This window comes from Pan paniscus, chromosome 3 (genome assembly GCF_029289425.2).
Source record: "Pan paniscus chromosome 3, NHGRI_mPanPan1-v2.0_pri, whole genome shotgun sequence".
Taxonomy (NCBI): domain Eukaryota; kingdom Metazoa; phylum Chordata; class Mammalia; order Primates; family Hominidae; genus Pan; species Pan paniscus.
Window position 1 is genome coordinate 64,244,187 of NC_073252.2, and position 14,658 is coordinate 64,258,844.

Genomic DNA, 14,658 nt, shown 5'->3' on the forward strand with positions numbered 1-14,658 from the left:
ATCATTTGTTAATATCAATATCATTTGTTAATATCATTTGTTAATCAAGAATTTTTGGTGTAGTGTGAGAAGTGAAGGAAATCTACAAAAATGAGGCATTGATCAAAATCGAGATTTGAAGGGATGGTACAGTAAGAATAGCTTATAAAGGAAAGAGAAAGAAGTAGCTAGAGAGGTAAGAAAACCACAGAAATCTGTTGTCACTGAAGATGAAAAGTGAGATTGTTTGTCTATCGTGATCATGACCAAATGCTGCCAAAAGATAAGGCAAATTAGGAGCTCAGAGCTACGCAATTATCACTAGTGAATTTAGTAACAGAAGTTTTAATAGAATAATGCGGATTGAAGCCAGATTATAATGGATTAGGTAAGGAATGAGGAAGATATGAGGAAATAATAGATAGGGGTGTTGACAATTCATTCAATAATGTGAGTTATGAAAAGGACAGAGATAGGACATTTACTGGCTGGGAATGTGAGGTTTATTTTTGAATATATTTTAATGAAAATTTTTAGAAAATACTTTGTGGTTAATATACAAAAGGACTAGTTACCCAAATATAGGTTTGTCAGGTAATGTTGATGGCTCATTTGAGGTCATTTACTTAGAATGAAATCAGTCTCTGGTTGTGCAGTTTTTCTCAAGCTATGTTCAGCTGCCTTGGTTCATGTACAAACAAGGTAGATTCATTCCTGATTAGAGTCTTTGGATGTCCAGGGAAATAGGTGGTTGTAATAAAGTGATCTGACGTTTAGGTCTTAAGTAGAGGACTGACTTGGCTGCAGGAAACAATAAGCAGTGCTCATGGTCTGTTACTAAGGTCTCAGTTACTGCTTTATACATAAATTGCCTTGTAGAGCACCTGACATATAGTAAGCATTCACCAAGTTATTTCCCCATATTCATTCTTCTTTTCTCTAAAAAAGACTATGCATATGGATTGCTCAGAATTGTAAAATAAATACTCTTCCATTCATTGTCTGTGAAAATACAGTTGGCTATGGCTTCCTGCCTTCCAGTCAAGGGATGCCAGAAATCTACATAACACTTCTAAACCTATAACATAATTTTCCCCAAATTTACAAATCTGGTTTTCCAGTGGGAAACACATGTCCTCTTTCTCTGCACTCATTTTGTAAACTGTTCTTTGTTCCCTGCAGCAGTTGTCAAACTACAAAATTTAGCCTGAAAGCAAGAAATCACATCTGTGCTGAATGGGACCATGGAGAGAGGCTGGACAGCTGTATATCTGGGGTTTGTTCCCACAGATTAGTTAAATGTGTGTTATAATTGAATCCAGTAGCTTTTCTGATATTGCTAAATGAAAGTCAATAAGCAAGCATCCATCAAAAGCCTCTTGTATGCAATGTGACTTTGACTCAATGCCTTTAGAGAAAGAGAAGGCCATATAATCTGCTACTAACCCAAATTGTTCTCTTTTCATACTGTAGCGGAGGTTTAACTGACATTATAATTGTGTTTGTTAATGTGAAGATAATGGCAAAAACAGAAACAATATAAGTAAGAATATGACTTCTAATTGTCTATCTTCATGTCATCAAGGATCACACATTCTCTTAAGCCTTTGCCCACTGATGGTATATGGTGGGATCACATGTCCTTGATCTATCTTTTGACTCTTCAAAGTCTGAAAACACTTTCATTCCAACGTGTCTATTTCCTGGAGAATCTAATACATTTTCCTGCTCATAGTGACTTAAGTTGGCAAGATGTTAAGGATAAAGTAGTGGAGTCAAAGTGATACAGAACAAGTTAGAATGTTTGAAAGTTATAATCATTGAAGAACATATTTGTATTATTAACCTAAGCTAAACTTTAATTATTAGAATGTGTGAAGTTGAGGATTTAGGAATCTTCTTATTCATATTCCATTTTATTTATTTTCTCTTTGCTCTCCTTGAATCTCAACAAATATAATGAGTTAGCAGTCTGCTTTTTCTGAAAGTGAATTTTCTAAAAGCTTTTCTCTGTTCAATAAAGCATTGAAATTGTTAATGTGTAGTAATACAATTAAAGCATACTAAAGACTATTTTGAATTAGTTTTTTTCATAATCTGTTATTTGGTTGGGCATTCAGTTAAGTGACTTTTCCTTATTAAAAAGTTCCTGTATTAGTATTTTTCCCTATACGTTAACTTTAGGAATTTGCAATTTAGTACATATTCATTGACCCCTTTAAAGTTATTTCTCCTGGATAATCAGCCTTCTTAATTACTGATTAAAATACCAATACTAACCAACATGTCCATCTTAATCATAATTATACAACGGCTGAGGGAAAAGTCACCTTGAAATCTGTCTCTCAGTTGAATGGTATGACTGTATTTTAAAATATAAATAATAAAATGAAAAAATTTTTCATAAAATTTCTGATATCTAATGTCTTCTAGAGTAACTGTGGCATCAAACATTTCCTCTAATTATATTCATTAGTGGGTTCTCCCAGACAAGTTTTAATTAAGTTGTATAATAAGATCAATACTCGTGTATTCATTGCAATTTACGACAAGCATATATACTGTTCAGAACAATTTAATTACTGTAATTATAGCACAGAAGATGCTTAGTGACTATGCTCTATTACTGCCAATCCCCTCTTTTTAATAAATTTGGTAATTGGGAAATTAACTTCTGAAAATTCACATTTATATATACCCTATGTCTAAACTTCTTTTTTTTTTTTTTTTTTTGAGACAGAGTCTTGCTCTGTCGCCCAGGCTGGAGTGCAGTGGCACAATCTCAGCTCACTGCAAGCTCCGCCTCCCAGGTTCACACCATTCTCCTGCCTCAGCCTCCTGAGTAGCTGGGACTACAGGCACCCACCACCACACCCGGCTAATTTTTTTGTATTTTTAGTAGAGACGGGGTTTCACTGTGTTAGCCAGGATGGTCTCAATCTCCTAACCTCGTGATCCACCCGCCTCAGCCTCCCAAAGTGCTGGGATTACAGGCATGAGCCACCATGCCTGGCAAACTTCTGTTTTTTATATAGCTATCTTTGATTTTTTTTTTTTTACTAGTAGGGAAAATGGAGGCATTGATTACAGTAGTGGCAAAGTGCTTTTTCATGCATATTGTCATGATACTGAGAAATTATGGAAGCGTATATAAGAACACCTGTAATAATTATATTGGTTATGTGAAAGATAATTTAGTGGTGTTATGTAGCCAGATATTCTGTTTTTATTTTTATAAATAAGACTAAAATATTTTATTGCTTTAATTTTCTTAAATTGAAGTATTATTTTGGTTCAAAAAGAAGGCCCCCAAATATGCTAACTTCTGTTAAATTTCTACTTTCACAATTCTTTATCTGGTACATTGATAGATGAACAGATCATTCTACTGATATACCATATAAAGAATTGTGAAAGTAGAAAATTTCTAGTGGCATCAATAGGTATATAACAGGGTTTCTCAACTTTGGTACCAGTGAAATTTTGGCCAGATAATTCTTTCCTGGGGAGGTTGACAGTGCATTGTAGGATGTTTCACCACATACCTGACTTCTTCCCATTAAATGCCAGAAGCAAGTATTCATCCACTAATGAACACAGAAAATAGATAAATGCCCCCAAATGTGTCCAGACATTATTATATCTCCATGTTGAGAACCACTGGTGTATGCTGATTAGCCACACCCTCCTGATCTTCCCACTGGCCAGATTATTCATTCATAAGATAAACAGCTATTCAGCTCTTCTGAACTGAGGCTAGGTTCATAGGCGTGAGCCAAACATGGTGTTCTTATAAGAGAATTCTGTGCATTCAGTGTTTTAGAGATAGGAATTGAGTAGTCATAGAATATTAAGTAATAATACCTAACTCAGATTTAGGAAAGGGAAGATCAGAATAGTGTCCTGAAGAAGGAAGTTCCTGAAATATGTTTTGAAGGACAAAGGAAACGTTAGCAATTCAGAAGGTAAAAGAAAGATATGTATTTTAAAATTTGCACATACATTTTAGTTATTTTCTCTGAGAATCAAATCCTAATTTATTCTCCATTATATAAACAAAATCATAATATAATAATATGCAAATAATTGCTAAAATGCCTAATTTTACTCTCTTTTTCTCAATTTCCATTCTAGAAATGGGATGTGTAATTACCTTTTTAAGATTGTGAATTTTATGAAATCATTTGTTTCCAGAAGGACCGCAATTTTAGGCAGTAGTGGGAAGATACATACATGTATTTCTTGTGAATTTCCTAGTCTATATACGAATAAAACTATTTGACCATATCACTGTAAGATTATAGAGATTCCTAATGTAGTTATTCTCATGTATTCTGCAGTGTATTCCAACATTGAGAACACTCAATAAATTATATTAACAGCCAAGCTAGTTTTTTGAGGTAATTCATTTTGTCCAACACATACATGTTTTCCAGGAAAAAAAAAAGGTAAAAATGGTAATTTAGTTTAAACCTAATTCAAGTGCAGTTAACTGAATCTTGAAAAGCCATCTGAAATTCTGTTGATAATACTTCATATTTCATATTAGTAAGAGGTCTACAAGGAATGCTGTGTTTCTCATGGTAGGCTGGTTATGAATTCCTGGAATTCCTATGCACATCAGTTTGCTGCCAAAGGATTAAGTTCAATTTGATTGCCGTCATTAGCACCCTTAGTTTGCTGATTTGCTCTACTTTGTCTCATCTACACAGATATGCTGCTGCTCAATATAAAAGGTGAATCAAATGAATCATTAAGATGAATAAACATAAAATTTAGGTTCTGCAACCCCTTGGTATTTAGTCATGTCTAGACACAGCCCTAGTGTCCCAGAAAAACTAAAATGAGGACAAGGGCATTTAAGTTTAATGTAGCCTTATTCCCATGGAAATCAGAAAAGCCAACCATAAAGTAAAAAGAAGAGTATGGATCTGTCTGAAAAATTAGATGTAGTGAGTGGCAGGATATGCAAGGTCAGTGGGTATTAGAACAGTTTTTGTTTGTTTTTTGAAGAATAGTTTTTCAGTTAGGTCACCATTCCTTTAAGAAATTAACAGTTCCACAAATTAATTATTATTCCTCAAAACCAGTATGATTTGAGTAGGTTAAAAATCATACAAACATTATATTGCATGCATTTGTATAGTTAATGAGCTCAGAAAATAGATGAATAAAGTATATTTAGCAACAACCTATATATGTGTATATATAGGTAATATTTAGCATATTTGTTTTTCTACAGATTTTAAGTTATTGATTTATTTTAATGTTACTAACATTATTATATACTTTCAATGTGGTTTATAAGATATGCATGTTCCCAAACGTGCTTTTGTCTCATTAATTTTTGCTACTGTGAAATAAATGATGCATAATAATAGTTAAATGTACATAATTTCTCTAAGATGTAGAAAATTTCCTCAGTCATAATAATGTTATATTATCTTATAAAGTATTAAAACACATCCCAGCCTATCAACTGTTATTCCTTTAGTACTTTAGGCTTACACTTACACAAAGGATCATCCTTTTAGAAATGGTAGTATTTCAAGATACTGGCTTTTGAATACAGCTTAAGGAAGCCTCAATACCTCTACATAGGAATAACTCACATGTTTCCCTTTCAGGTTCATATTCCAGGCTCATTCAAAGTTGTTCTGTTGCACAGGAGGCCAGGTAGAACCATGTGGGATAGGTATAATAGGTTGGAAAAATAATGATCTGTGATCCAGGGCTAAAGTATTTTGACTAGACAGTACCCTATAAGCTAGTTTGATTTCTCAGAGACAGTATGTAACACCATATGTATGATATGTATGAGTGTGTATGTGTGTGCATGGGGGTGTGTGTGTGTGTACATACTCATAAATGGCTTCCTTTTGTAATGACGGTACTCAAACTTCCATCCTGGAGTTTCTAAATATCTTGGGATTCCCATATATAATGTATCTGACAGTTCTACATGAAACATCCTTTTTAGACTATGGTCATATCTAAGAAGAAGATATCTTTGGGAATGCCATGGATTCTTAAGTATATCAACTATCTCAAGAACTGCTACAATTTCCTTGTCTTGGTTAAGGGTGTGTAGATTTATTTCTTAATTAAACTTGCAATTTGGATTACAGATTTCTGTTAATATCACAAAAAAAAGTTACAAGCTTGGGAATAGTTTATTGCTGTTTAATGTAAATTATTTGTTAATTGCTGCATAACAGCTTTCCAGAAGAAAATAAAATACATTTAGCTCCAATTTTATGGCTGCAGCTTAATCCCAAAACCTCGAGCTTTGTACAAGGCCACATGAAAGTTTCATTTTTGTGGGCTTACTTTTTGTCTTTTTTTTTCCTTATTAGTTTTTTTTTTAATTTATTATTGTTTTGCAAGAAAAAAAATTAGGGTAATGATTTGCTTTCAGATAATTTTGCTGTGATTGTTCTTCAAATGTTTATTTAAAATCATTTGTTCTCTTGCATCAATATATTTTCTTTAAATTATACCCAATGTATTCATCATAATGAACACTTAATTTCAGTTATGTAAACAACATGCAATTTTAATAACACTATTAAGATAGAGATACAATATTCATGATAATATACATTTCACTGAGTTTTTTGTTCTTTTCTTTTCAGTGAATTTATTGGATTCACGCACTGTCATGGGGGACCTGGGATGGATTGCTTTTCCAAAAAATGGGGTAAGTTTTATGAAAGTTTTTCTAAAACTTAAGCTATGTGCATAAGCATCTTGATACTTGTAACACAGGAATGAATATGTACTGGATGTATATGTTGTTAAGACAGGAGGTGCTATGTGTGTGTTGGATGGGGTGAGGGGACTTCAAATAACTCTAATCAAAAAAAGGAACACTAGGGAAGGGCTTTCAGTGACTGAAGAGTCAATATATTATTTCCTATCTGAGTATTGTTCCACAAAGAAATGTGAAGTTTCTTTCAGCATTTAGGAAAAGTTCACATTAAAACAACAAAGAAACTTTCAGAATTAGTTTATATTAAGGATAAAAGTATTTGATTTGCTATTAATTTGCCATCATCCTGGCATATTGCACAGGAAATAAAATTTAACAGGTCTATGATCAGTGTTGATTCAAAGCTGGGACCAATTTAATTTTTACTTCGTTTACAGAATCAGGGAATAAAAAATATTATAAGAAATTCCTTTAAATGATGTTGAGATAAAAAAAGATTCCAAGAAACTATTATAATATCATGTACACATGCAATTCATCTAGAAAATTGTGCACACTTATATTTTTAGATGATATCAAAGGTTAATTTTAGAGTAATCAAATATTATAACAAATTTGGTTATAACAACCTAAAGAGGCAAAATTTTCATTTTCAAATTAATGAGTTAACCAGATGTGTGAATCAGTCCTTTACTAAGAAAGTTATTATGGAAATAACACATTGTATTAATTATTCTAATTCATAATAATTTGTATATTAACATCCTCATCTCAGTGGGCTTTTATGTTTTTCATCAATTTGGTATTTCTTTTTAGTTGTTAAAAGTTACAGAGGTATTTAAAGACATAATATTAAAAAGGAATACTAGTAGATTTTTAAGATAATAGAACATAAAGGTAAGGCAAAATAACAAAAAACAAACAAAAACATTGCATAACCCAGGTAGAGCCAGGCTCAAGATTATAGCATGTATACTTTCAATGTGTTCCTCTTTTATCTTTCTTACACTCTTCCTTCTTCCCTTCCTTTCTTCCCTGCACCATCACACTCTTTCTCTCATCTATCATCACTCCATACAGATAAATGCCTGGCTAACATCTGTCTATGAGAACCTATACAGATATTTTGTATTCTCCCTTTTTTCATGTACCAAAAATAATCTATTGAATAAATATTTTAATTTTTTTTTCTTTCTGAGAGGATGGCTGATGTGCTGTGTTGAAATTAATTTTTTAGAATCCAGAGAAAATATATGAGATATTCTCTTTGAATTTAGTTTTGTGTTTTTCTCCTGTTTCCACTCAGACATTATTAAAATAGAGCCTTGAAAGAGCGTATCTATGAGAGTATACATACGGTGTTGTAGTTGCTGTTGCAACTATACATTTGAGGACAATTACTCAATTTTATACATGATTTCTATATGAAACAATTAATTGCTTTATAAAAACATAATCCTTCTGTATTGGGAGTGGGATTTTTTAAATTATTCTAACAACTTCATGCTGTCTTTTTTTTGTATTATTATTGTTAATATAGTGGTGTATTTGTTCTGTTTTTTAAACAATAAGCATCCTTTTCAAAATTCTTGTAATTATGTTGAGTAATGTTTCCTTCAACATAGTGTACCAAATGTTAATATTGAAGACAGGGAAGTTAATTTAGAGGGGCTTAATGAATGTATATTTGAGTGTGAAAAATGTGTATGGGATTCAGGTGTTATGTTTTGTATTGTATCACTCGAATGCAAAATGAAGGAAAAAATGCATTATATTTAAGGAAAATGAATATTCAAGGTATATACAATGATAGTAAAAACATATAGACTTAAAATATTTTTAGTTGGCTGTGCCATTTGTGATTAGATAAGCAACATAATCGTAGGTGAAATATAGGTCATCAGAATGATGTACATAAAAACTGTGGAGTAATGAACTCCAATTTTTTTTTCAATAAATGCCACAAGAAAACCGGAAAAAAAAATGTTCGAGTCAATTGTTTTGGAACTCTGGATTCAAACAACATCTTGGAGCAATATAGGGCATGCTTATTTAAGAAAAATGACTGAATCTTTTAAAAATAGCAAGGTTTGTGGCATTTTACTTGCTCCGTGTCCTTTCTGCCTCTCTAGCTCTGAGGTAGTCTTGAAAAGCCAAAATTCAGTCATCATGGTGAAAACCAGTAGCCTCGTAATAACAGAAAGGAAGTAGGAGTTTCTTCCCAGCCTCAATTTCAGAGAATTGTCTTTATTTGACATGTTTGAGAACTCTCTAGAAGACTACATTGTAAGACACTCTTGATTTCACCTGACTTAGAGCTCTTGAAGTAGCTTTTTCTCAGCTGGGAATTTGTCAAAAAGAGAGGCAATTGTCTGATTTTTCTTCTGTGTGAGGGGCTAGATAAAATTTGGGACAAACAATAGGCTTGCCAACCAGAAAACTTAGGGAAAGCTGGAAACTGAGATGTCCACATTGATTTTAAAATGTCTCAATTAATTATTTGGAATTTATAAGGCCATGCACATGTGTAGGACTGTGTACATGCCCAAGGATGTATGTATGCTCAGGAAAGACCTGAGAAAGACCTAAGGTTTTACTTGTGCACAAGCAGGAAGTGAAGGTTAAGGTAGGTCTTTAATTGCTTAGCTGAATATTGAAGGAATGTCCCAACATGCACACACAGACCCTCAGCAAAGTTGAGAACACTTACTGGTTTGAGATTAACAAAATATTCTGTCTAAGCAATACCTGGTATGTAAGCTAATAGAGAAATGACTTTGGCCGGGCGCAGTGGCTCACGCCTGTAATCCCAGCACTTTGGGAGGCCGAGGCGGGTGGATCACGAGGTCAGGAGATCGAGATCATCCTGGCTAACACGGGGACACCCTGTCTCTACTAAAAATACATAAAAATTAGCTGGGTGTGGTGGTGGGCGCCTGTAGTCCCAGCTACTCGGGAGGCTGAGGCAGGAGAATGGCTTGAACCCGGGAGGTGGAGCTTGCAGTGAGCCAAGATTGCGCCACTGCACTCCAGCCTGGGCGACAGAGCGAGACTCCGTCTCAAAAAAACAAAACAAAACAAAACAAAACAAAACAAAAACTGAGCAATGACTTCAATGTCTACACATGGCCATTGAAAAATACAGAGTTTACAGAATTGTTTCAGAAAAGTCATTAAAGAAACAAACATTAACACACCCTGCAGAGTAGGGGAGAATCTAATTTTCAGAGTTGTCACATTACTTTATTTAATATGCCAGGTTTGCAATAACAAAAAACTATGAGAAATGCAAAGGCAAAAAGAACAAACACAATTATTAGACGTTGTACTGAAGATGCCCAGCTGTTAAAATATGTTGAAAGAAGTAAGGGAAAATATGTGTAAAGAACTAAAAGAAAGTGTAAGAGCAACGTATAATTGAATTCAAAATATCAATAAAGAGATAGAACCTCTTATAAATGAAAAATAAATTGGAGTTGAAAAGTATAAAAACAAATGAATTTGCAATACAGCCTTAACAGCAGATTTGAGCACAGGGAAGAAAGGATAAGCCCACTTGAAGATAGGACAACTGAGATAATCAAATCTGAGGAGCAGAAAGAAAAATTAATGAACAGAAATAAACAGAAACTTAGAGATCGGTGGAAAGAACACAGATATAATGGGAGTCTCAGAAGAAGAGAGGCCAAATGGGTCAGAACAAATATTTGAAGTATTAATGGAAATAAAGTTCCCAAATTTGATGAGGAAACATTAATGCACACATTCAGGAAACTCAGCAAACATAAGCAGGATAAAGCTAGAGAGATTCACAGCTAGACACATCATAGTTAAACTGTCAAAAGCCAAAGAGGGAGAATTTCAAAAGTAGCAAGAGTCAAACATCTCACCTTGTATAAAAGATCCTCAGTACTTTGCACAGCTAATTTCTCACTAGAAATAATGGGGTCCAGAAGGCAAAGCGATGACCTCTTCAAAATGCAAGAAGAGAAAGACTGTGGAGCTAGAATTCAATATCCAGGAAAACTGCCTTTCAAAAATGAAGAAACTAACACATTCTCAAATAAGTAAAATCTGTGCAACTATAAATGATCAAAATAAATATTTTTACTACTGGAAATATAATTTTAGAAATAGGTTTTACACATATGCAACCTACATATTTTTTCTGAGAAAACTGCATCTTTATTTTCCTTTTATTCTCACTACTTCATTTCCATAGGGAAACATAAACTGATTATTTGATTTCCCTCAAGTTTGAAAAATGCGTTTTAAGTAACAACAGTTAATTTTACAAGAGTTTGTTTATGGTATTGTTTTATGATTTGATGTCATGTTTTAATAATAAACACACAGTGCTGCTGTTTGCATTTATGCTTTCATAGATATGGCTTAAAATCATTTTATTTCAAATTCAAGTATGATTTGCATATTAACATTGTTTTAAAGAAATCAAGTATAATTTGAATCAGTAAGTGGCCTTAAATATTTGTTGTATACAATGTCTTACACCAGAGTCTGATTTATATAAAACTTGGGTAAGAGGAGGGTCCCTGTCCTTGAGTGAGTCTCATATAACTTAACCCTATTGCTCCATTCATTCAGGAAATATTTACCTGAATATTTCTTGTTTTTGAGACGGAGTTTCGTTCTTGTTGCCCAGGCTGGAATGCAATGGCACGATCTCAACTCACCGCAACCTCCGCCTCCTGGGTTAAAGCAATTCTCCTGCCTCAGCCTTCCGAGTAGCTGGGATTACAGGCATGTGCCACCACACCCGGCTAATTTTGTATTTTATTAGTAGAGACGGGGTTTTTCCATGGTGGTCAGGCTGGTCTCGACTTCAGGTGATACGCCTGCCTTGGTCTCCCAAAGTGCTAGGATTACAGGCATGAGCCACCGTGCCCAGTCTGCCTATTTACATATATCATGTAAATTATGAATTCTGTTCTAGAGATTGTTTTTTCTCTTATGCTACCAGAAAACTTACTTTGTTTTGTATTATTTACATATAGTTTCTTCCTCTAAATAGAATTCCTGATTTAAAGTGAATCAATCTTACTCAGATTTTTATCCCCAGTTGTGGAGATATTGCCTGGCATATTGCCTAATACAGATGATATAGTTAATAAATATATATTAAGTTGTATTGGTCCCTTGGGAATTCAAAATGCCTTATAAATAATAAAAAAGCAATTGTATGAATATTCAATTAAAAGTACTACACTTTCTTCACTTTTTTCAAAATATTCTTCTTAACTTTAGGCCTTAAGAATGGATATGTTTATTTCTTATACTGGTAAAAATGTCTACCTCAAATCTGGGCTTAAGAATTTGGCAAGAATTTAAGGGAAACACTATTATTCATTCCTCATAATCAGATACATGTACCATACATTTGTTAAAAACAATCATTGTACCTGCAATACTTTTCTGTATTTGTCCTCTTTATTACATTGTAAACTCAGACTTACTGTAATTATTTCATATTTGCCACTTTACAATGTTTCTAAAACTTGACTCAATTTCTGGCTTGTAATAGAACTTCAATAAATATTTAGTGGAAGGATAACTTATTTTTTATTTATAAAATGGGGCATAAATTACTTACAGTTTTCTGATAAACACGAAATAAGTAAAACCTAGCAAAGAACTTGACACAGTGTTGGCAGTCAGTAAATATCCTTTCCTTGACCTTCTATTGCATTTCTATGTTAATGCTAAGAGATCCACCACTCCATAAGGTTTTGTTTGTTTTAGCATATACGTATATATATATATATATATATGCAAAACTCATATGTGTATATATATATGCAAAACTCATATTTGTGTATATATATGAGTTCATTTTTAACAGATAAAATTTGAAGATTTCATATAAAATCTGAATTTCAAGTTTCTGTTAATTGGATATTTCAGAAAGCCAGAGCCAGGAGCCTTTCATAGCTTGAATAGTCCAAGACTGAGTAAAACTGCCATATAGGAGAGTATGCAAATTCTCCTGTTTGACTTATTTTCTACCCGACACTCCTCATTCATTTAAGTTACCAATCTGTGACAATGACAGCAATGAATAGTCATTTTTTTGATATTGCAGAAGCATCCACATTATTTTTGTTTGTTTCTGGAGGGACCTAACTGAAAAAAAAAAAAAAAAACTTTTCTGTGCATGCTTGCATGGTTTCTTTTTAGTCTTTGAGTACTTCCCCTTAATTAGGAAATGCCATTTGAATTTTGGCATCTATATGTATTTTTCAACTGTTACATATGTGACAGACGGTATTTATTTGTGTGTGTTTGTCTGTGTGTATTTGTGTGCCTGTTGGTCTGCCTCATGATAGTAACTTTAACTCTCCTCTTTTTTCTTCTGGACATATCTAGCAGTACTATGTTACAGCAAATTTTATGCAAATTTGCTGCATTTATTCATTCAACAAATATTTATCGGGCTCCTAGTGTATTTCCCTCAGTCTTCTAGGCACTGGGGCTACAGCAGTGAAGTAAAACACCCCAAATTCCTCACATCCTAGAGCTTAAGGGAGCATTATGGTCCTGAGAATGAAGAATCAAGGAGAAAAAGGCGTTAGATAATACATTTTCTTGTATTGTTCTTTCTTTTTATAGATGTGCAAAAGTGTCAGAGAGATGATGGTATTTGACCAAGGTCACTTAAGTAGTTAGCGACACACCTGGGAAGAGCACGTATTCTGTATTTGGCACATGCAGTGTCATATCGCTGTTTCTAATTCTATCTTGCTATGAAAAAATACACTTTCAGTATATAAATATACACCAACATTTAGTACTAATAATGACAATGCACAAAGGGACACTTAATATTCTGTTTGTAGATGAAAAAAAAAATGAGATTCAGTATGGGTAAGTGACTTTCCTAAGGCTTTGCATTTACTTGGAGACTGAGTCCATTTCAATCCCAGGTCATCCAACGTCCTGATTATTTAAAACCAGACATGAGCTACTCTAAATGGTTAGGTTTTCAGAGTAACGACCAGGTTCTGGCGGGTACCCAGACTTTTAGTTTATACCTACAAGAGTCCATGCTAAAGAGGGAATTCACCTCAAAGAGAAGTTTTAAAATGTCCAGAGTGGGTTGCATTCTATCCACTGTTAGACCATAAATGTTGAAACAACATATAGAACATAGCTACTCAAATTTCTGCAAGGTTTCACTTTCTCATTGAGTGTCAAACCTATGTTAGCAAATTCCAAACCTGAACATTAGAAAAAGATAAACAAAACCTTTAAGAACTAAATATCTTTCTTAAAAGGTAAAAGTTTTGTTTTATATAAATCTCATTTTAATTAAAATTATGAAAGCATTTAGAGTCAATTTTAAAACTTCATAGAAATGCACTAATCTCAATTTTCTGATCAAATTACTTGGCGGAATAATAGTAAACCCAATAGACTCTGTAAAATAAATATTTCCTCACTTAAAGCTTTCCTCCCTCTTTATCTTTCTGCCCTTAAGCTATCAATCTCATTATTCATAGCTTCACTAGCCTATATGTACACAACCTAAAAATGTATTTTGTTTTTGCTTCCTTCTAATTACATTAGAGTTGTTTCAGTCAGCGTCTGGAACATTTTGTACTGATTAATTTATATAGTCTAAGCCTTTATGTGAACATAATCTTTCCCTGGAATTTTTTTTTTTTTTTATTATACTTTAAGTTTTAGGGTACATGTGCACATTGTGCAGGTTAGTTACATATGTATACATGTGCCATGCTGGTGCGCTGCACCCACTAACTCGTCATCTAGCATTAGGTATATCTCCCAATGCTATCCCTCCCCCCTCCCCCCTCTCCCCCCTGGAAATTTTTATCAAGTGTTTTCAAGGCTTATTCTTGTGAGAATAAAATTAATGGTTTGGTGTTTGCTTAGAACAGTTTGTGATCTCATGTCTTAGAAATTCCACTATTGCTCTTTTTTTTTTCTGT

General features: G+C 33.5%; 1 protein-coding gene across 8 annotated transcripts in view; it reads left to right on the plus strand.

Annotated features, from left to right (window-relative positions):
• EPHA5 (EPH receptor A5) overlaps positions 1-14,658 on the plus strand; it is a 352,110-nt gene that overhangs the window by 21,829 nt on the left and 315,623 nt on the right. For all 8 annotated transcript variants that reach the window (XM_034958727.4, XM_034958729.4, XM_034958728.4 and 5 more), the window contains exon 2: positions 6,615-6,679. In XM_034958727.4, the coding sequence (XP_034814618.2) occupies positions 6,615-6,679 (65 nt within the window). The remainder of the gene's footprint in view (positions 1-6,614; positions 6,680-14,658) is intronic.